Below are 22771 nucleotides of genomic sequence, written 5' to 3' on the forward strand. Positions count from 1 at the left end.
GTACCTCTGGATGTGCCTGCTGCTCTGCCACACCACCCTGCTCCTCTCTGCCTCTTGAATAACCCCAGCAACAGCCTCCACCACCCCCCCCCAAAAATAAAAAAAAAAAAAAAAAGAAGTGAGCCCTACAGCAGCAGCGACGCACCCTCCCCCCTTCACTCAGGGAAGGATGCTCAGACAGCTGCGTCCTCCACAGCCATGAGCAGGGCTCTGGTGGCACCCCAAGCTGGTGCAGGAAAAACACCCAGTCTGAGGAGGTCCTGTGTGTGTCTGCATCTGTGTGTGTGTCCATGTCGGAGTGGGGGAAGAACTGCAAAAAATAAAGACAAAAGCTCCCCAGCCTGCATCCTTGCCCAGCCATCCCCTTGGCCAGGCTGGTGGCTGTGCCTTCATCTCACCCCTCCAGCCTGGCCCGTGCCCCCTCACGCCCTCCCTCATCTGGCTGCAGGGCCAGGGCTGTGGGGAGGGGGCTGGGGCCGCCACGTTGAGGCATACCCTGCCTCAGCACACCTCCCTGCTCAGCCCCCCCTGCCCCGAGACAGGCTGCCATCCTCTTGGAAATAAAACAGCAACAACAACAGAAAAAAATAATATATATATATATCTCCCCAAACCTCCCTGAAAGACCCAAATGGATGGAATCAATCCCCAGCAAAACCAACGGGAAATAAAAGCAGAAGTCCCCCCCCGAGGTCAGGGCTGGGTGCACATCTTGGCCGGGGCTCAGCGGCCGGGGAGCACGTCCTGACCTCCCTGCTCCTCCAGCCTTGGCACATCTGTGGCGTCCACCGACGCGAGAAGCTCCGACAGCCAAGGGGGATGCGGCACGGCCGGGGCTGTCCCACCGGCCGGCAGCGGCCTGGGGAGGGGAGGGCAGGGGGGAGAGGCAAGTGTGTCCCCCCCCGTCACCTCACTGCCATTCAGGAAGGAATAGGGTCTCTTTGTCCCACCGGGTGGGAGAGGCCCCTTGCTTGGCTCTCAGCCGCCGCGTGGCCCTACACAAGGGAGCCAGCTCGGCTCTGGGCGGGCACCATGACGGGGACAGCCCCGATCCGCTCCAGCGTGGCCTGGCTGACGGCGTAGGAGCGGGTGTGCGGCAGCCGTGGCTTCCTGCTGACCGAGCCGTTGCTCCGGATCACCTCCTGAGGGGACGGCGCCGTGCTGGCCGTCACCACCAGCGTCTTAGTGGGAGCTGGGGATGGGTGGCCACCATTGGCATAGACGGGACGGGTGCTTGTGCTCCCTGAGCGGGAGAAGGGGGGCTGGTGGGCATCATTGCTGTTGCTGAAGCGGGTGAAGGAGTCCGTGGCATGGTTGGCTTTGGGGTCGTTCCAGTAGCGGCTGTTGTAGGTGTTGGAGGAGGTGAGGGTGTCGTTCTCTGATGAGGATGCATCGGCATGGAATGTCTTTGCGGTGGAGGAGCATTTGGGCGGCAGGTCGTCCTCCCTGGGAAGAAGAGCATGTGAAGGCACACAGAGGATGCTGCCCACAACACACCACCACCACCACCATCACCACCAGCCCCTGTGGGGGTCAACACCATTAACTCAAGATGAAGGACAGCACCAACATGAACCAGCGTTGCTCATGGGCTCATTTGCTCATCCCTTTTGCAAGACCCACCTCTGTGCACATTAATTGCTCCATGTGCCTATCACTGAGGCCGGGACTCAATGCTGATGTGTCTAGGGAGGTAAAACCAGTGGCTGTGACAGCCACTGTACTTTGCAGGCAGTCAGTATGACTGTACAACCAACGAAGCTGATCCTCAGGGGAGCTGCAGGAAGCTACCAGAGGGAAAGACTGTGGCTGTAACACCAGAGAAGGTGACAGCTGTACCTCAACAGCTTTTCAGCTATCACTGTCTGGTATTGTGGGTCAGGATTCCCACCACATCACTCTCATATGGAGCTAGCAACATGAGGTCAAAGCTCTCAATAAAGGCAATACTGAAAGTAAAATCTGGTTTTACCCTTCTTCATTGCTCCCTCCATTTTCTGGATATATATGGACATCTTCCCTGGCCCAGTAGAACACACGCGGCATTAGCAAGAATGAGATTTCTGATTGCCTTCCTGCCAGCTGCTGCTTTGGCTGGGCAATCAGAGGTCCCTTGACACCAGCTTTCCATGATCCTTACCTTATCTCATTGGGAATTTCCTCCTCTTCTTCTTCTTTGTGTTTATTTTTCCAGTAAAACAGTGCCATGGCCACCAATACAATGCAAACAACGAGCACAACAGCACCTGTGGCCACCGCTCCTGCAATCAGGCCGATACTCCGGGGGTGGGCTGTGGGGAGGATTGAACAGAGAACGGAGAAGAAATCAGGGCTGGGCTGTGGTTGTCCGTGAGCATTTGAAGCTACCGTGGCTTGGGAGTGGGGAAAGGCAACGTCCCCATTCCAAGGCACAAGGATCTTCCGATAGAGAGGCACATGGTGGCTCACAGCACACGCAGTTACGCACTTTACTGTCACGAGACAGAAGCAGGTGGCCAAGCCTCCCTTAGCAAAATACTTACGTGCAATGACTTGCAGGTCCAGAAGGCAAGTGCTGGTTCCAATGGCATTTGAAGCCACGCATTGGTAAAGACCTGAGGACACAGTGCTGATATTTCGGAGAGTGACAGTGCCCTGGACTTGGTCTAGTCAGAAAGAAAAGAAGGATTTAAATCCCTCCCCCCCCCTTGAGGAAAATCATGCAAAGGCAAAGCCAGCAAATAGAGAATTTTGGTGTGAGACTCTTACGAGAGAAATAAATTAGGAAATAACCTTGAGATGGAAGCACTGTGCACGTGCGTACACACACACACACACACACAAGATTAGATCTTAAGGAGCTTACACTAGACGGTTCTTTTTCTTCTTCTAGATTAGTTTCTGCAAATGAAAGCTTGGGACTCTCAGCATCGTGTGAGAAAAGGGAGGAAAGAAGAGACGTGCAATTACCTATACCCAGATCTACTTGTTAAATTCAGTCCTGCCCTGCAGAACCCCTGCTCTCCCATCCCACCTCCTGCTCTGTCAATTTTCCTCATTCCTGAACTATGTAAGACTGAAATGCTTGCATATTCTTAAAATACAGCAGGATAAAGGGCAAAAGTATAGCTATCATTACTTGGTCAGGACACCTAGGCTAAGAAATCTTATGGATGGGCCTTGGGGCTGGGCAATACCCAGGCTGATCAGAGCCTTGCTTTTACACACGTCTGAAAGGCAGCTCTGGCAGTAACTTACAGGAGAATAGTGACCTCAGTGTGAGAAGCTGGAAGTATTTCTCCAGGGTGATTCTGCCTCCCTTCTCCCCATTTCCAGTCTATGAGCCTTTCATTTGGTTTAAAATGTGGGTCAATTGGCAGCTGAAATGTCCAGCCAGATGCCACCATCTGGCCACCATGTTCTCTCTCTCCCATTCAACCAGACCCTTGTTCCTCAATGGGGAATAGGTTCCCGTACCAAAAAAACCTGAACATTTAAGTGGCCACTGGAGGGTACCTAGTCCACCATGGGCTCTAGGAATCTTCGTTCCAATAAAGTGATCCCGCAAGTGACAGCAGACACTCAATGAGCCGTGCCACTTCTGGCAGCTCAGACAAAGGAAAGCCCAGGCTGTCACCTGGGAAATAAATAAGAGGATAATCAACATAACGAGCACCTTGTGTGGCAGTTGGGGGCAACTTGGGAACATTGTCCAGTTTCTCCCAGAGGTATGTTGGTCGGGGGATTCCTTCTTCCGAGCTGCAGGTCAGTGTGATATCGCTGCCCACGTCCAGGGACCCCTGGATTCTGCAAAGTGGGGCAGAAGGAGGAACTGCGAGAGAAGAGGGGAAGGTGACAGCAGATCAGGAAATATGACCAAACAGTGGAGTGCAGGCTCTTTCTGGACACGCACTGCTGGGGAAAGCAAGGACACCGGCATGAGCTGACAAGGGGACAAGAGGGAAGCAGCAGACAAGAAACCATCAAGGTTTGGGGGGTGACAATTCACAAAGATTCCTGGCCCACCAGACCATCAAGGTTACAGACTACTGCTGACTTTCACAGGACCCAGTTCTCTTAGATCCCTCCCTGGAGAAAAAGAAGGTGAACGTTTCTGTCTTTGAGACAGCAAGGGTGGTGAGAGCTAGCAGAGCTGCAGACAGAATTTGCTGTGGTTGCATTTTGCTTTTGTATCCCTATAATGGCACACACTGGCGTATCTGACATCCTAGGGAGCATCCAAGACTAATTGCTTTCATGGAAAGGAAGCAAAAAACTAAACTGATTTTCTTCTCCTGTTGCTATGCACAAAACTCTTTATGGTCCTCCCAGCTCTTCAGGATGCCCTCGTTCTTTATTCATGCTTCTTTGCAACTCCACATCACAATGCTGCCACAGAAGCTTTATCTCCACTATATTTTAAAACTCCATTATATGCTACCTGCATGTGAAAGCTATGTGCCCTACGAACTCCCACAACACCCACAAGGCAGCCCATCCCTCACCACGCGATGTCCATGGGCTCCAATGCACACACTACATATTGCTTTGCTGTGATGCACTGTCATGCACAGAGGAGCCCCTAGTTCCTGTTCCTCCCCTCTCCCCCATAATACCAATAAACACACCCAAGACAGTAAGTCCAATGACTCCAATATTCCTGACGCCTCGGTCGGGAAGATTGTTGACCAGGCACTGGTATGTGCCAGTATCCGATAGCTGAGTGTTGTTGATGAAGATGGAGGCACTGGTGGTTGGCATTGTCACAGCAAACCCCACTCGCCCATAGAACTGGGGTGCACCACCAAAGATCTGACCCCCTTGGTAGAGAATAACCTGGAAAAGAAAGGAAGGCTCAAATAACGCTCTGCAGGAGCTGAGCAAGGAGGAAGAACAGCAAGCAAAACATGGGCTTCCAAAGCCAAAAGGATCAGTTCCTAAAGCATCACTAAATAACCAGACCTCAGTATACAGTTGTCCCAGGCAGACCCATCCCAGCAAAGGTGTTTAAAAGAGGAACACGCTTTGTAGCCTGTTTCATTTTAATAAAAATATCCACAAAGATAACAGACCAGATAGATACCCAAGTCTTCTGGCCCAGCTGGATTGGAAATACCACCCTGCTTCATATAATAGTTATTACCCATCTGGGCAGGATCAGTGTAAAAAAGCAGAGACTGTAAGGGCCAGTGAGAACTTTGCTGGAGAGCATCTGCCTGGTAGCCAGTATCAGTCTGAGTCTCAGCCAGTAAGATCCTGCTATGATTTGATGTTGCACTGCATGACAGGCAATGCAGCCCTTGGACCTGCACAACCTCCACCAGTCAGATGGCTTATATAGCCACCTGTACTTAGACCAAGTCCCTAAGGAGCAAGTAGTCTTCAGTGCAGGTTCTCACAACTGAAGACCAAACGTGATGGGGACACCAAATGTGATGGTATGTGGGCAAAAACCAGCCCAGCACATCTCTGGTTCCCACCACGACAGACTCTCATTTGCTGATGTTCGTAAGAACGGACTTGCATAAGCAACAGACAGTGAAAAAGTAAGGGAAATGAAAGGGGAGATGAGTCTATGACAGACCACGTGTTATGGCCCCGTTTACATGGATTTCACAGGTTTATGTCTGCAGATGCTCCCAGGACCTCCAAATCCCATATCCAGTGCACCAAAACCTGGATTACACCTCTTGTGCTCTTTTGAACACACAAACCAGCAGAGGTCCAGGGCAGCAACACAGTATCACATACACCTGCCCCAACTGCACATCCAGCCAAGGTAGCCAAGGACACAATGTGCATCAGTTAACAAAGCATTGAAGAAATCAGATTCATGTAAGATCCAGAGGGATGTTCAGCGATGAAGGGACAATGAAGTTCTGGGACAACCAGAGACTCATTTTAAAGCGTCTACATCCAGATCAATGTGAAAAGGAGGAGGAAAAGGAAAGCCCCAAAGAAATAGATGCTCCAGTAAGAGAGGACTTACCTGTTGAGGCTGGTTGGCGTTAGAAAGAGGAATGACCATCCAGATGACATTAAGGTTAGTGAGAGCAGCGTTAGTGGTGAAGGTGCAGGGCAGTACTGCTGTCTGGCCTCGGGCAACCTGGATACTCCCTGAACTGACTGACACCTCCAGAGGACACACCAGACCTGGAAAGAGAAGGACACCCAGTTCAAGCATTTCAGGAGAAGGACACTCAGTTCAAGCACTGCAGGTGGCCCCATACACTTGCAGGTCATGACAGCAACATCCTGTTGTTACACAACTGTACCTTACCAATTACTTTAGGCTAAAAAAGAATTGTATTCCTCCCTCAACAGATCAGGCTGCTCTCATGCAGACTTTGCACGGGCAGATGCAGATTGGTGGCCCTTTTTGAGTGAGAACACTCGAGTTGCAGAGCTTTTGAAAACAACAGGTTTTGGTTCGGTGTCAGGGAAAGAGCTTTAAGAGCAGCCAAGCTGTGTCTAAGGGATAATGAAATGTGTTTCCAAACCCATCAGTCTCAATGATACCCAGCTTCCCTGAAACAGAAAAGGAAACCGTATTCTGAAAGTCTTCACCAAGGGGTAAGAAGAGAGGAACACAGTTCCCCCTCCACTTCTATGACTCATAAAGTCCAGCATGAGCAGAAACATTTTAGTGCTACTTTTAATTTAAAGGATTACAAATCTAAATCTTTTCTAGTCCAGGTATTACTATCTAGCTGGTAAAAAATGAGTACTGGTAATGGAGGATCTCATAAAATCTCATTTATTTTCCAGCATCTTCACCACTCGCCTCTTTGCATTCCGCACAGGCTGGACAGGGCTCAAAGCCTGAGAAGCCCCAGCTTCCCAGTGCAGCAGCTCTGCAGTTTTTAGACTCAAGTCACACAGGGAAATAGCTCCATTCCTACTGCCAAAATCTTGTCAAATGAAACTAACCAAGGAGTCACCACCACCAATTTGAGTAGCACTAAAATTCTTTAGACCATTTTTCCCCACAAAATCAAAATGTGGACTACAAAAAATATCTATATGACAACTCACTATCTTCTTTGTTCAAAAGCATGTGGAAGGCTCCCGGAGGAGAAGGCAAGGCGTTTTCAAGCTCCAAGGCAGTATCAGAATGTTGCTAGCTCCCACGTGTAATCTGTGGACCACCCCATTCTCTTGCTGACTCCAGGAAGGGCTGCCAGCAAAGTTTCTGTTTTCTGCCAAGAGACGCTGGTTTGCTAAAGGTGAAATGCTTCATGTGAGAACAGCTTTCTATCTGAACTATAAAAAAACTGAACAGGCTAATTTCTGAGAAAAAGGTGAGTGGTCTCCCACACGCTTGTCTGCTGGGATCCTTCCCAGTCTACCTAATGGAGAGATGGGGCACTGAGCCTGGAAGTGCTGAGCTTCAGGTACTACAGATACAAAGTTTTTAGCACTTGAAGAGCCCGTGATGATGTCCTGTGTTTGGACTGACTGCTCTGGAGCTGCAACACCCCAGCACCTTGCAAATCCTCAGCAACCTCCCCCAGACTTCCATTCCCTCCTCCATATCTCCCACCTCCAAAGCCCCAGGGAGTTCAGGGAGGCTCAGAAGTGCTTCAGAACAGAGCCAGACAAATGCCATTTTAATCTCTCCAAGCGAAATTAATTAGTTTCTTACTTTGCAGGAAAAAAATCCAAGTCTGACTTCCCTCACAGCTTGGAGCATATTTTAAAATATTGAACATTTTAGAAATTCCCAGGGAAAGAGTTCATCTCTGGTGGTAACATCTCAGAGAATTAGGTGCCTGGATGAGGAACAGCTGGTGAAAGCTCAATCCATCAATCTCCTATGCAAGGCTGTCAACAGCAAGTGGAAGTAAATAATTTGAAGAACCAGTAATGAGCATCACCTTTATTACAAGGCATCTGCCTTCCAGTTGCATCTGTGGTCAACAGACTGGGAATGCTTTTGGACTCCTCACTTCCTTACGGCTGGCCAGGCCGTGGCAAGAGCCCCAAACCCAGAAGTGATCTGCGTCAACTTTGGAGATGGCTCTTACTGAACACAACCCCGACAAGGGGTTGTCTCTTCTGCAGGTCTGAATTTGAAGGCTGCTTTGCCATGAGTACTCATCCCGTCTTGCATCGTCCATGTGCTAAACAGTGTGCAGGGAGTCCCAATAATTTGGACAATTATTGGATTAACTTCCCTCTCCAACAAAGTGCAGAAAGCTCTTCTGCCATGTTCAGCGTAATGAGATGCTTTCCATGAGAGGAAAACCAACTACCATCTGATCTGGAAGAGCTACGTGTGTTCTTCAGCCCCATCCCTTATCTCCACCAACTTTCCCCTCCAAGAAAAACCCACATATTCAAATTCTTCTCATTCAGAAGAAGTAATGTTTAAGTGTGAGTATTCAGTAATAGCAAATTTACTGGAAAAGTTAAGAGTTTACAGTTTGCACTGCCGGGTTAGTTACATCAATCACTCAGTCATCAAGATGATGTGATTTCATAACACCCTCTTGCTACTCCTAATATTTACTATTAGTTGATTATAAACATCCTGCAGAATAATTAGAACTCTAAAATAGAACATGCATACATTCTTCACTGTAAAAATAATTTTCAATACATTTGAAAATTTCCCAATCTACTTATGAACAATTTATCAAAGGAAATAAAACACATGATAATTCCTTTGCCAGTACCCCCCTCTCACCCTGCAGCACCCCACAGTCCCTGGAATCTCCTCCCCCTTTCAAGGCACCACAGCATCCCTTTTAATGGGAATGCCATGCAGTGGTGTCTGGTGGGTCTGGGGCGGGGTGGGGGGGAAGAGCTGGGGTCTCCATCTATTTCTCTTGCCAAGGGGAGTTGCTTTGAACCTGGCATGCAAGATGAGCACCTTCCCCACACCACGCTGTCCTGTCTCTGTCCAGTTAAAGCACCAGACAAGCCAGCTCCTCAGATTTGCCTTTGCCTCATGTGTCCCAGGGCCTGTCAGCTGCTCTTTGGCCTGGGATGCGTACAAGGCAGGTGGCACTTAAAGACAAGGACTCATTTTGTGAAGTGGCACCTGCAGGGCTACAGCTGAGGAAAACACACACAACTGCTTCTGACAAGTAAGCTTAAACAAGGCGACAGGAGAGTCAGGAGACCAAATGCAGGCAAAGTCGCCTTCCACCAGCATAAACAGGGAGATAGGCTGGTATGTTAACACAGCACTGGGGGAGCATTACCACAACATGCGTCCTCTCCCAAGGAGACAGCTGAAAGAGCAAAGATCTAATCCTCTCCAGAAGCTACAGCGTCTTTCTTTGTCTCTCAGACTACTAGAAAATGTAACACACTTGCACATGTATGCAAGTATCTATGTGACTGCATCCTTCCATAGCAACACTTATAACCCAAAACACAGGTGGATGCACACAAAGACACATACACTTATAAATCTGTATACCCAGGAAGACAGTTAGTAAGAAAACTCAACCAAACGATACATGTTTAAACATTTCAAAATTAGGAGTTGCAAAAATGTGGCTTTGCATTAATGCAAAAGGAAGGAGACACCAGAGAGAGGGAGGAAGAGATTTCAAATTTAGCATATCTATTGGGATAAGGATTTTTCAATGCAGCCTAAGGAATGAGGACTTGAATTCCCTTGGGCAGATATAAATGCAAATATAGATATATGCACACACATACAGCCCAGCCTACTAAGTCAAATTACACATAAGAGGTCAGAAAAATCAAGCAAAAGATGTTGTAACAGGTCTTCTTTTGCAAAGGTACACAATCCAGATCTTTTCTAAGCATTCAAAGAAGTTTAATGACTTGTGAGAGACAACAAGAATCGATCGCCACCAATTCGTCTCTTAGAATTGGATTACAAGGGCCATTACACCCTCTCTTGTATGTGCAGTCTTCTCCTTACTTAGTAATTAAGCATCCCTGTAAGCAGCATGCCTGGAGGAAGAGCGGGGTACACCACTGTCAGCAGAAAGAGGAACGGGCCCTTCCTGTACGTAGGACACTTTGATCTTAGCTTGATTCAGCAAACAGCTTTCTCCTTTGATCCCCATGCAGCAAGCTCCCATCGCTAATTAGAACGGATGCTCCGTTTTTTTGTCCCCTGTCAGGGAACTAGCCAGCAGAACAACATTTTTGGCTACAGAGGCTCTTTTAGAGTTTCCTCGTACTTTCAGGACCAAGTAATTATTCTGGCAACAGATCACGGTGATTTCACTTTTGACGGCTCACTGCTGCTTTTCCAAGTAGCACACCCAGCTCCCCCCTGCTGGCTCCATGAGAGTCCATGTAGACAGCTCATACAGCACCGGTCCCACAACCAGCATTTTCATCCCTGCTGGGTGTAAGGAGGAGGCAGATGCTGCCACATGTTTGCTAGGTGCCTTACAAAGCTTGCAAGACTGGGAGGCTTCAGAACATACCAGATGCAGCAAAGCTGAAAGACATGGGCACATCTTAACACTTTGACTCATACAAAGTTGACTGAAAATGCTCCCAGCTCCCGCTCATCACCACACCTCTCTGCCAGAGATCACCAAATTACCTTGCCTGACAGCCCCACGAGTGAAATGAGGACATCCACCACCATCACTTCACATCAACAGGCCAGATGATAACATGAACAGCTGATGCACAGTCACCAGTCCATACGACCATGATGACAGATGGTCACAGACCACAGGGGCCTCAGAGGCTGTGCTTTCAGGAAGCACTGTGGTCACGCTGTTGACGTTGTACTAAGGACATGTCCTCCTCTACTGCTGGATCATCCCCAGCACCTGGTTGTCAAAGGCACCCATGCTCAGCCAGATATCCGGGTATCCCTGGCTGGGTGGCAGTACAGCGCCCAGGGAGGGTCTTCCCCCACGGTATGTAGCTTAGGAGCACTGCTCTCCCAGGACCACAGGAAAATAGATGTTTCTTTACAGGGTCATTCCTACCATGGAAGTCAAGCTCCTGCCCTGCCTTGCCTTCTGGAGGACACTCTCTACTTTGCAAGTACCCCCAAGAACTGTTGGCAAGTCAGAAGTACTTGGCACCTGCTAGCAGGAACCTTCTGATACCAGCACAGGAGGCTGAGCTATCATGACTTTGCGTACACAGATGCCAGGGTACAGGTTCACTCTGCAGTGCTGGCAAGCCAGGGAAGCAAATGGCCAAGGGAGAAAGGAGGGAGGGAGGTGTGAAAAGCATGAAAAGACACTCAGCTGCGTGCATTCTGCATCTCCAGACCTCAAGGGAAAATATGCAGAAATATGTGTGGCTAGGGGAAAAAAGGAGAACAAAGCTTCAAGCTGTATCAGCTTGCATCCAAAACCTAGGGAACGGCTCCCCCCGTCTCGGCGCAATTAGCAATCCTGTTGCCACGTGCTGGGGAAGATGCCTTTGGCAGTATGACATTTTGGGTCCCTCGTTAGAGAGGCAAAGATGAGGTAATTCAAAAGTTTTAAGAACAGGGTAGGAACACAATGTTCGATCTGACAACTGCAGGCAACGGAGGGAGAAACTGCAGAGCAGTATTTTTCCTGAGGTGAAAGGAAAACACAAGTCTCTGAGCTTTTGGCCTGCCTCACATCTCTGAGTCTGGGACCAAAGCTGCCTTCTGTGCTAAAGAAATGTCTCCCACTCCAAATGAGCTGAGCTACATTGCCAACTCAACACACCGAGCAGCATCAAAACCTACAGCCCGGGAAGAAGCGACTCACAGCTGGAGGAGGCAGCAACAGATGCAGGGAGTACTTCTGCCACAGGACCTGCTAGTGAAGCCATCATTCAAAAGCCCCTGAAGGAGCGTGACTTGCAGTTGCAAGCGCTGATAATGTTGAAGTTACCCAGCACGATATGACATCCAAACAGGCTGCTCAACAAGCTGCCTGAATACTGGTCTTGCCCATTCTCCCCAGGGACTGAGTATCCTCCTGTCATTCTACATGTGCTACTCTTGCTAGTTCAGACTCTATCCAACCAGAAGCAGGATTTACCCAGCTTACTATCTGGAGGAAGCTTGCAGTGGACTCCACCCTGCTCGTGGAACCAGCACCACCAAGCTCTCCAATGGAGCACAGATCTGACTTAATGCCCAGCTAGGCTGAATTATTTCCAGTTCACTAAGGAAATTCTTCCATGGAAAAACTTCCAGCCTCCAAAGTCACTCTGCAGGGCAGGCTTCTGGGATAGCTGCAACGCTGTCATAATAGACTGTACCCTGGAGGCAATGTGCCCTAGCACAAACTTTCCTGGGGAGGATGCTTGGTAGAGACCTCCTTGGAACAATTATACTGGGAGCTGGGATCAGTGGTGAGATGAGGGGAGGGCTCAAGCACACCATAGCCCTTTTGCAAGCTCATAGCAAGGAGAAGGCAAACGCTGGTCCAGGGGCATCCATAGGGTGACTGCCTCCGTGCCCTGGTTTGTGGGCACATGTTATACAGGTGCTACAGGAGCCTTCCCAGAGAGCCTGTGGGGCATACTGAGGACACCCAAAAATTGTTACGCTTCTGTCAGAACAGAGAGACAGAGACTTTCTAGCATAGCTCCTCCTCAAGACACAGTAACACTGCCTAAGCCACTCCCAACTGAAGTTTGTCTAATTTAGTCTTTAAAGCCCCAGACAACGTCTGGACCGTGCAGCACAGCTTAGCAGCCCGGCCTAATGCTCAGCAGCCCCTGCTTCCCCCTCGTTCCCAGAGCTCTCACCAGTGGTGCCTCTGGGCTCTCTGCAACCCAGCCATGCAAGTCACACTTGCCAACCCTGTCCCTTCCTCTCGCCCTGTCCAGCTCTTTCTGCCCTATCCCCATCACAATGACGGGCAAGTACATAGCTCAGAGCTAAAAAGAGAAGTTGCAACTGGACAGAGTTTGGACATTTTGTTCTCTGAGACAGCTGCATCAAACTTTGAATATCTCAGACACCAGACTGAGAATTTATTGGGAGTAAGCACATTCCCTTTATTTGAACAGGGACAACATGGCAAAATAAGGCTCATGCTGGCTCTTTCTGGCTCACAGATCCAGGAATGAGATAGTAACCTGACAGTGTACAAGGCAAAAAAATTCCCAACTCTTTCCTTCTTATCTTTGCTGGCTCTGCAGGACAGACTGGAACAAACAGCAGGAAAACTATCACATCTAGCATGGTTTTAGAGCAAGATCTCCGTAATGCAGGTGTTAAACCTACACTGACCCTAACTTTTCCTCTGAGGTGTATACAGTGCTACTCCCTGTTAAATGCATGTTGAAAGCCAAGTTAACTTCTAAGCATGCTTACCCCTGAAGAAATCATCAGGTGCAACTGGTGGTATCTAGTCATCCCTCCAGCACGGAGCTTCCCAATTAAATAGATCCATTTCACCACAGTATAAGCAATCTCAGGATTGCTGCCCACCCTATAAGGTATGCGGGCTAGCAGACACTAATCCAGGGAGAAAACACAATATCAGGGTCTTGAACTTGAGCTCTGTAGCGTTTCTTGCCAGAGCTGCATCAGCTGATCAGGGACATTGTCTACCTGTAAATTTGTGCTTGATAACACCAACCCTCCTCCCTTACCATTTATAACCTCATCTGGACTAGACAGAAAGCTGACAGTGAAACTTCTCGCCATCCCACTCTGCTCTGGCTTCAGCTCTTGGTCTGGTGAGTAGTGGTCACTACTACCCCTGCCATCCTCCCTTTTAGCAATAGGTCTTTCTCTGCGGGCCGACTGGGAGAAGGATTTCAAACAACCCTCTGATTGTGATGACATGGAGCATATCTCCCTGCCCCTGACCTCCTCAGCCTGCAGCTGTATGCGGAGGAGAAGTGGACCTTAAAACCAAAAAAAGGCAGGAAAGCTTTCAGCTATACGTACTTCAAGAGTGGTGTCAGTTGCCTCCCACGTCCTTGTCAGAGGAGCTGAACTAGCTCTTGCAGGGGTAGAAAAGGGGGTTCTCCTAACACGCTGAGGAATGTGATTCCTTCCCCGCTTCTGGCACAGACTCCCTGGGTGTCTGACTTGCTGAGTAAATCAGTCAGTTCCAGTTCCAGGCATCCTCAGAGGGTCCCTATTAGTGCGAGATCCTCATTTGCTCAGGTTTAGACCTCCAGGGTTTGATTTGCTGAACTGCGGAGCATTCAAACCTGCTAAAGAAATGAAGAGGGGCTGTGCCCTCCATGTAGCAGGGTTCACATGTTAAGCTCCCTTGTGTCACCTTAGTGGTGCTCTTCCAACAGCTCTTAATGCTTGAGCTTAATTAATCCGTCTTGAAATGCAAGAGATTTTTGAACTGTGAGAAGAGCACAGTGTTAGAGCAGCTTGGGTTAGTACAAAGTGGGAACAAGAACCCAAATCTGGTTTACAGATGCCCTGGTGATAGCAGGGTCGGGGGCACAATGACCCAAACGGTCTGTTCCAGTTCTGGACTCCCATTGTGCTCCCAGTACTTGTTTCTATTCTGTGTCTCTATCCTGCCTGGCTGGAGCTGCCAGGAGAGCCGCCGCCTTCGCAGCTCCTGCTGGCTAGGACGGCTACTTTGCATCTCTGCTGCCTCAGATGCAGTATGCGTGTGAGTTACGAGACAAAAAAACAACTGCATTGTACTATAGCAAGATTACAAAAATAGGAAAGGCCATTGATAGGAACAAAAATAGCATCTACAATGACATTAGCTAGGGTAAAACTAATCAATCGCTGTTCTCTGGGGCATGCGTTAATCCCCTCACCATGGTATAGTGTTGCACAATTAGGTACATTATGGAAAGTTTAATGCTTCCCTCCGATGCATGCAGCACTGGCTGGAAACAGCGACTGCTGCGACCCGAGCTGGCAGTCCTTGAATTCACAGCATTCACAGAGGACTCAAGGAGCAGCTGCACTACTGAGATGGAGGAATTTTTTGCTTTAGCAGATGAGCAAGACCAGAGGGGACCCAGAGGGGATCAGGAACTCATGCAAGTGCTCACTCATTTCTCCCCTGAGCTGGAAGAGGGGAGGGTTGGGTAAGCCTCATTCAGCCCACTCTTTGGGACTATGTGGTGTGAACTTTGCCCATTCCTGGCTGTGCCCAGCATCAGAGTCATCAATGACTCATCCCCCCAGGACTCAAGTGGGAAAATCAGGAGCATTCCATCTGTCCACAGAAGATGGCTGAAGGCCACAATCAGGCAGCATACTCAAGGTATAAACAGGGTGGTGTGTCCTTGCTAGAGAGTGCCAGTCATTTCTTTTCCTCCTAAGATCCTCCAGAGATGCCTGAAGCACCATTTTCCAAATCACAGGCAGAGGTGCACGCAAGGAGGAAAGTTAAAAGTTTAGCTGGGGACAGAAAGTTATCTATCTGTTCTTTGTCTTCTACAAAGCTGAGACTGAAAAACAGAGTCCCTCCTCCTTCACCCCTAGTCCTGTGGTAGATCAGCTCTGTGGAATCATGCTGCAGTGACTTAAGATGTTGTCACCCTCTGCCGTTTGCCTTGTCACTCATCACAAGGTTATTGTCCCAAACCCAGCAAAAACAGAAAGGAAGCTGTGCCTCCACCTCACAGCCAGGCATTAATTAGCATAACCTGCTGAAGAAGGTGTCAGGACAAGTTAACTTGCTTTGCTGTGAGAGGAGAAAGCTGCATTGCAGGTGTGCTGTCCTGTTCTGCTCACTGCTACAGTGGAGGCATCATCCAACAGTACTGAATGTCAGGGGGGTGGGGGGGTGGGGGGGGTGGGAGTATGTGGAACATTTCAAACGAGCAGGGTCAGTTACTTTAGCTGAAGTGACTTGGGAATGAAAGCTTATCAGATGTTCATGCAGGCACATTTAAGGTGGGAAGCTCAGCTTGAGTTTGCAAAGAGCCTGCAACACCAGCTAATAGCTGCAGACTTGCCACTCATCTAGCTCAGATGCCAACATAAACCTCCCACATCCCTCCTCTGAATTATTTCACTGCTTATCACAGCACATCAGAAAGGAAAAAGTACCATTTACAGCAAACATGCATCTACGTTTCCTGAAAGAGAGAAAAGGCACAGAGTTGACTGAGGGCAGTGAAGGCATACATTGGCTTCATTTTCCTGAAGCAGGTTGTAAAACCTCACAGGAGCCAAGTCTTAATATTTGGGAAGCACCACCATGGCCAGTCACACTCTCTGAAAGCATCTTCGAGCATCCCCATGGATATCCGTAACTGCACCTGAGGCGAGCTGCGCCCACCGCATGCAAAGTACAGGATGAGGCTGCATGGGATGAGATGAGACCTGCATGTAACTTGCTTACCCCAGAGCAGGAGTCCAATTAGAGCTCTTCCCAGAATCTAAAAGCAAAAATAAGCTCAAGTCCCCGTCCCCGCCCCCGGCAGCCCGCCCCATCCATCCCATTTCTTTGCTAATATTCTCCCAGCACAGCCCAGTCAGCAGATATGTGTCACACTGTGGATGAGTGCCAAGTGCTGGCAACAGCATGTGACATTGCTGACACCGCAAAGCTGCCCCCTTTGGGAGAAGGTATCCACCCATGCCTCTGCAAAAGAAATGTAACTGCTCCCAAGACTGGGCAACAGAGAGTCAGGCTGAGGAAGCTGGAATTAAAACAGGCTGGCAAAGATACTACTAAGACACACACTCCTATTTTCTGTTTGCTGAGCCATAAAAAATACATTAACAGCCCAGCAGCTTTGTAAATGATTTATACTCAAAAGAATAATTTTTTTCCTTCTCTCCTGGTTAAAAAAAAAAAAAAAATAAAATGTGCAACATAGTGATAAACTGCTTAATAAGGGAAAACAACTCAAAATTTAAATATGTTCAATGGTATATTGAGTGGGAAGGACAAAGCCCATAAGGAACATGGGTGGGCAGGCTGGAATACACAGCTTGTGTGCAGTGGGAGAGGCAGGAGCACTGGGGCGCAGCTGCATGGGGAAAGAGGTGGGGATGATGGAAGGACAACCGGCCTGTCAGCAACTTTTAACACTTTTAAAACAGAATGCACGGAGAGAGATGCGTTCTGGATGTCCCTCCACCCCCTGCCCCCATTACAGGAAAATGCCATTAAAACACAGACCGCAAACTTGTACCTGAGTGGCTTTCTCACCTACCCTGACACAACTGTCTTTAGGGCTAACTCCGGTGCAAATAGTCCCAACGTACAGTCCAACTACATTTCAACTACTTTTACCCAAAGCACCAAGAGTTATGTCCATCTTCCCCAAAAAGAGGAAGAGCAGAGGCTGATGGACAGAAAAGGGACAGTGCTTGCCCTATTATGCACAGGCTGGGTGAAGATGCAAGGACACGCTGCTGCGTGGCTCCCTCCCTGCAGACATCACCGACATCTTCTGGGAGCCGTCCAGAAACCTTGGGTGGCCACCTGAAACCCAGGCCTTGCTGCTGCTGCTTCTTCCAGGAAAGATGAGGCAGCAAGACAGCAGGAACATTGCCCACCCGCCCAGATGTTGATGGGCTCCACCACAAACAGGAGTACGCCCGTGCCTGCCGGGGTGCACGTATGGCACACAGCCACCGGGCCACAGCAGGGCTAGGGTCAGCAACAAGGACTCCAAGGAGCTGAGACCTCCTATGTGAGAAAGCTTCCCTGCAAGGTGGGGAGCGAAGGCATAGATCAGGCTGCAGAAGGGCTGAGGGCAGCACGAGGAAGGAGAGGGTGGGCGAGAGTAACGTGGGGCTGCGTTTGCAGCCTGGGAGCTGAGATTTGGGTTAAGGAAGTGCAGAGGACCATGAAGAGTGGAGCCTGGGGGTAGGAAATAACTCCCCAAGAAATGGCCCCACGTCTCCAAGCCAAATGCAGAGGAGCTCCCCCAGTGCTTCTGGGGTACCTACCTTACCTGCCTTCCCCCATTACCAGGATATTCCAGCACCATCATCACCCCATGGCTGGTTATGATGGCCTGTGGGGTGTTACGATGGGCTGCTCCCTCAACAAAGGGGTGTCTAAGATAAAACAAAATAAAATTAAGTAATTTAAAATAAAAGCAACCCTGAGGAGACAGAAACTAGCCATTTCTGAGAAGAAAAGTTTTAATTTCTAGACTGATGCCATTCTCCTTGAAGTCAGGAAGGGCTGACACCAGGAAGAGTATCAGATTCTTAAAGGATCTGCTCCAGCAACCCACAACTTTTGGCTGAGGCAACGTCAACAAGTTGGCTATCTGCTTTCCACCCCAGTTTGTCCTGTGTATGAAATGCTCTCATCCTATGGAGTACACAAGCTTTGCAAGGGAAAGGTTAGTTGGCAGATGTTCTTTGGTGTTCACCGTACCTTTGAGCTCCCCTAAAACTTCTCCTGCTCCGTGACTCAGCTGTGAGCCCTACTTCACCCACATTGCCGCCTGCGTGGCCAGGGGAGCGCCCACATGGAGCTGGGGTCCCTCGGCCAGACACTGATGCCCAGGTTGGTTTGATATGTCCTACCAATTCCACTAATGGCAGTTAAATCACTGGAAATACACCCAATGTTTAAAAATAAAGCACGTGTCCAAGTACCTTGCCAAATTATGGCTTAAAGGTCGAATCACATTTGCACCCATTTTGGTAGCCACTTTCTTGTGGCCCTGTGGTACGAGAGAGAGCCTTTAAGAGAGAACATGCACAATCACAGCGAAACTTCCTCGTCTTGCACATGATGTTCAAAACAAGCCTGATAAAAGCAGTCAAAGTCTCCGAAAGCAGTCAGATCAAAACTAGCTTTCATGGGGATGTTCAAAGATGTTAGACTTCTGTATCTTGAACTGTGTTAATCCCAAACTACTTTGGATGTAAAATTATTAAACTTATTAAAAACAAACAAACAGAAAAGAAACAAAAAAGGCAGGCTCTTTTTCATTTAAACTGAAGAGAAAGGAAAACTCATATTTGTCTTCTTGATCTGGCAAATGTCAGGTCAGTAATTGAATGTTTCTGATTATGAGTTGAGCTGCCTGGAAGAGGTTGTAAAAGGACAATTTTCCACTGGGAGAAAAAGAGTTTTCATTAAAATCAAAATAGGTTGTAAGAATATCAACTTTGATGACATTTTCAGTGAGTGAAGACAAAATAAATTGCTTCGACTTTCCCATTTAATTATGGTAATATTGGCACATTTCAGTTCAATAAGGTAAAAACACTTTATTTCAATCCATTTAAGCTTTGGTCATATATTTAGATATTACATAAATTCTGACTTTGCATAATTCTATTCAGTAACAGCGCAGTGTTATACACACACTTAATACACCACGGCCTTTCAACATCAACAGTATGTTTTCCCAAGGGAAATTTCTCCTGATTTTTGCTCCATCCACTAAAAAATCTGGACTCTCACTGTGACGTGAGACAGAACAGAGAGGACACATTGGGACTCCCTGGAATAGATGACTGCTTCGTTACCAGCTTTAGCTACAAACCACCCCAGCCCAGTCTTCTCATGGGAACACCCGGAATTCAGGAGATGCAGGGTATTTCCAGGTGAAGTTTGGTCCTGATGTTGCTCAGGCAGCCAGTGTCAGGCACAGCCTTCCACACCAGCCACAGGAACACATCGCTCTAAGTGCTTTGCAGTCCTTTCCCTGAAGGAGACTCACTCCCTGCTCCCCATCCCAAAGGAATGCTGCCTTCCCCACCTCCCTGCCCCGAAACCCAAAGCTTTGGTGCGAGTGTTGCTGGCTATAAATCGATTCCCCATTCTCTACCTATTTGGGCTAATCATTCCCAACGTTCCATGGTGGAAGCAGGACCAAGAAATAAAATGTGCCCAGGCAGATTAATGCAAAAGTGCCACACTGCATGCCCTTTTGAGATGTGGGTATGTGCCAGCACAGGGCACAAAGGGGAACAGGTCCTAATGCTGGGAGGTCCTCCCTGCTCACAGAGCAGCCAGGGCTGAGGCATCTGCAGCTCTAAGCATCCCAGCTAAGATCATCAAACCTGGTTTTTTTACAAATGCTGAGCATCCTCACCTCCAGCAGGCGCCAGCCAGCCCTCGGGTACTCTTAACTGGGTATCCAGCATCATGCTGAAAAACTCAGGTGCAGAAAGCTCTACCGGTAGCTCTAAAACATGCTAGCACGAGAGTCTCCATTTTGCAGTGAGGAAAACCAAGATGGAGAGAGGGTATAACTCACCTAAGCACCATGCAGCAGGTCAACGGCGAGTCAAGAACAGGACTTTGGCACCTGATTCATGGGCCTTGCTCTGCCTATTAATCACACTCTCCATCACTGTGCCGAGTATGAGTATTGATTTCAAATTAACACACACATTTCTTATCAAGGAGAAAAAAAAATAACCAAGAAGGTTCACTGTGTTCAGCTCTGTTGGAGGCCAACATGATGGCAAGAGCAAATGCTTTCTGCAAGACACCCTGCCCCAAAGCACTCCAGGCTGGGAGGGACGCAGCACCACCCTCAAGGGAGTGTCAGATGCTCACAAAACGCTCCAAACCACTTAAGGAGCTTTTAAAAAAAACCATGGAGGTCATCATAACATGCTTGAAATGCAGCAAAGAGGCTTTGTGAATGCAGATGCTGCTGTTACTGTACATGGACAACGTGTGTCCCTCCTTACCATCATCTTTTGTGATGCCGAGTCCTGAGAGTCAACCCTGGGTGACCAAGCCTCACAGTGCTGTCCAGTTTCATACTTGCCCTCTCTTCTTCCCTCCCCCTGATGCCCTAAATTCCCTTTTACAAGAGCTGCTAACTTTCGCAAGCATAAAGCTGCTACAGGCTTCCCTTGTCTTTTAGAGTTAGAGTCTCAGGAAAATGCGATGCAAATTTTCTCCCTGTAACAGATGCAAGAAGCTGCTTCTGCCCAAGCAGCGAAGTACGCAGCCACTCTGAACTAAGCCAGACTTTGTGTCTGCACAACTGGCTCAGCTTTTCACACAAATGTTGTTGCTCCTGCCAAGTCGAAGAGCACACAGAGCAGCATTAATATGAAAGAGCCCAATCGGACACTGGTTTAACAACAAGTTGTAAACTCCCCAAGCACAGCCTGTATGCTGGGTTTTCCCTTTCTTTTGTTTGGTTTGGGTTTTGGTTTTTTTTTTTCCACTTTTATGTACCCAGGGAGGAGCGGGGAAGTAAAATAGAACAAAACCATAAGAAGCCACTGAAGGAAGTCTTAGCCTTTCAGGGGTAAATTTCCATTTTGAAATTCAAAACACACATGTTAATCTTTAATATTAAACCCTGGATTAAAAATTCATTCAAAAATCTCACAGTTTGGAACACTTACAAGTCCATTGCATTATTAAAGGCTCAGAGCTGTGCTACTCTGCATAAGGAAGTCTCTCCAAACTCTTTCCTTTACCTTGAAGCCAAGAGCAGGTACTCACTGCTCTCCCCAGTTATTCTTAAAGCTCAGAGAAGCCGTGCTGTGCTCCCAAGAGCTGGGAAAGGCTCACACCAGGGTTCCCCAGGTTCTGCTTCAGAGGTTTCAGACCACTCTGTGGTCCTGGGGAGCAAATCCAGAGCTGGTGGGAACAAGCGGGACACTTCCAAACAGCAGTGCCCTGTTCAGCAGGGGTTAGCAGTGGTGCCAGGACACAGCTTGGCTCAACCTGCCCGCTTGTGCCTTTTTGAAACCTATCCTATCCACAGGCATCCAAACCATCACCGGCCTCAGCCTTCACCCAAGTGTCCTGGCAATACTGGGGAGGATTTGCACCAAATTCGACAGGTCAGCCCCAGCGCTGAGCTTGCTGGTGCACACAAATAACCCCCCTTTTAACAAAGTGGGATGCACATCCCCAAGGACCGAACAGTCTGTGCCCGTTGTGGTCCAGGCTGCCACAGTGAGCTGTGGCAGACCTTTTTCAAAGGACTCACCAAAATACTTTGCATCTTGGAAGGAAGAATTGTTGCCAAAATGCCCTGTGCCACCTTGTCACAAAAGTTCTCCATTAGAAACACAGAGCCTGAGGCTGCGCCCTCAGTTTTCCTTACTTTTTTGTACTCTCTTTTTGTTTGCCTGGGGATGGGGGACCAAGGGATTGGGCAGCACATGCAGAGCTGTTGCATTTTTTACAAATAGTTTTGGAGCCATTTGGTCTCTTACCAGCTGCAGTCTTACAATGCTGCAGCAGGCTGAGCAGGACGTTTCCATCTCTAGGGTTTGTGGTACCACATTGTTTACTGTAAGGGGTAAAACTTCCTTTTTTAGCATCAATGTTATTAACAGCCATCTCAGCGCAGTTGCTCTAGCGGTTACCACCACAAAGCAGCTTCTCTCCAACCCCCTTTCCTGCACTCGCAGGCTGGTTCCCTTCCAAGTCCTCCACCTGAGACCATCCCCAGCAGGCTGCCCTCACCTGCAGCCAGCTGGGTCCACGCCAGAAGAACCACCGCGGCAGCCGAGGTGAGCGCTGCCCACGCACCTCCTGGGTGAGGAAGGTGCACGGGCAATAAGCACAACTCTTGGAGGGGGTGCTCTGCTCGGGGAGGTGCTGGTGCCTCTCTGACCCCCCCAGATGCCATCGGAGGAGAGGGCCTCTCCACCTGCAGACAACACTGTTACCTGCCGTGCAAAAGGTCCAGAGTGAGACCGAACACACTGCGCTGCACCATGCAATAGGCAACCCCAATGTCCCCAGACTCCAGGTGAAAACGATGCAATCTGTCCCTAGCTTTAAACAGTACTTATCATCAGGGAGGAAAAAAAGAGAAGAAAAACCACAGAGAATAAACTAAACACGTACAAAATACACTTATCGCTCCCTTGTTTATCGTAACTTTTCCTGCCATATTTGCTAATGGCAATAATAATAGCCACTGTAGTAGAATCACACTTTGGCTTCTTTCCCAGGTTTTCCTCTTGTTCATCAGGCAGTGA

The 22771-nt window shown here is 48.7% G+C and overlaps 1 protein-coding gene across 2 annotated transcripts in view; it reads right to left on the minus strand.

The window, feature by feature from the left end:
• Positions 1 to 583: 583 nt before the first annotated feature.
• Positions 584 to 22771, minus strand: part of IGSF11 (immunoglobulin superfamily member 11) — a 107628-nt gene continuing 85440 nt past the window's right edge. For both annotated transcript variants that reach the window (XM_055809194.1, XM_055809195.1), the window contains 6 exons: positions 5969 to 6132; positions 4608 to 4815; positions 3656 to 3811; positions 2523 to 2645; positions 2141 to 2291; positions 584 to 1446 (listed from right to left, as the gene is read on the minus strand). In XM_055809194.1, coding sequence (XP_055665169.1) covers positions 996 to 1446; positions 2141 to 2291; positions 2523 to 2645; positions 3656 to 3811; positions 4608 to 4815; positions 5969 to 6132 — 1253 coding nt within the window. In that variant the 3' untranslated portion in view covers positions 584 to 995. The remainder of the gene's footprint in view (positions 1447 to 2140; positions 2292 to 2522; positions 2646 to 3655; positions 3812 to 4607; positions 4816 to 5968; positions 6133 to 22771) is intronic.

The sequence above is a fragment of the Falco peregrinus genome, chromosome 6 (genome assembly GCF_023634155.1).
Source record: "Falco peregrinus isolate bFalPer1 chromosome 6, bFalPer1.pri, whole genome shotgun sequence".
NCBI lineage: Eukaryota > Metazoa > Chordata > Aves > Falconiformes > Falconidae > Falco > Falco peregrinus.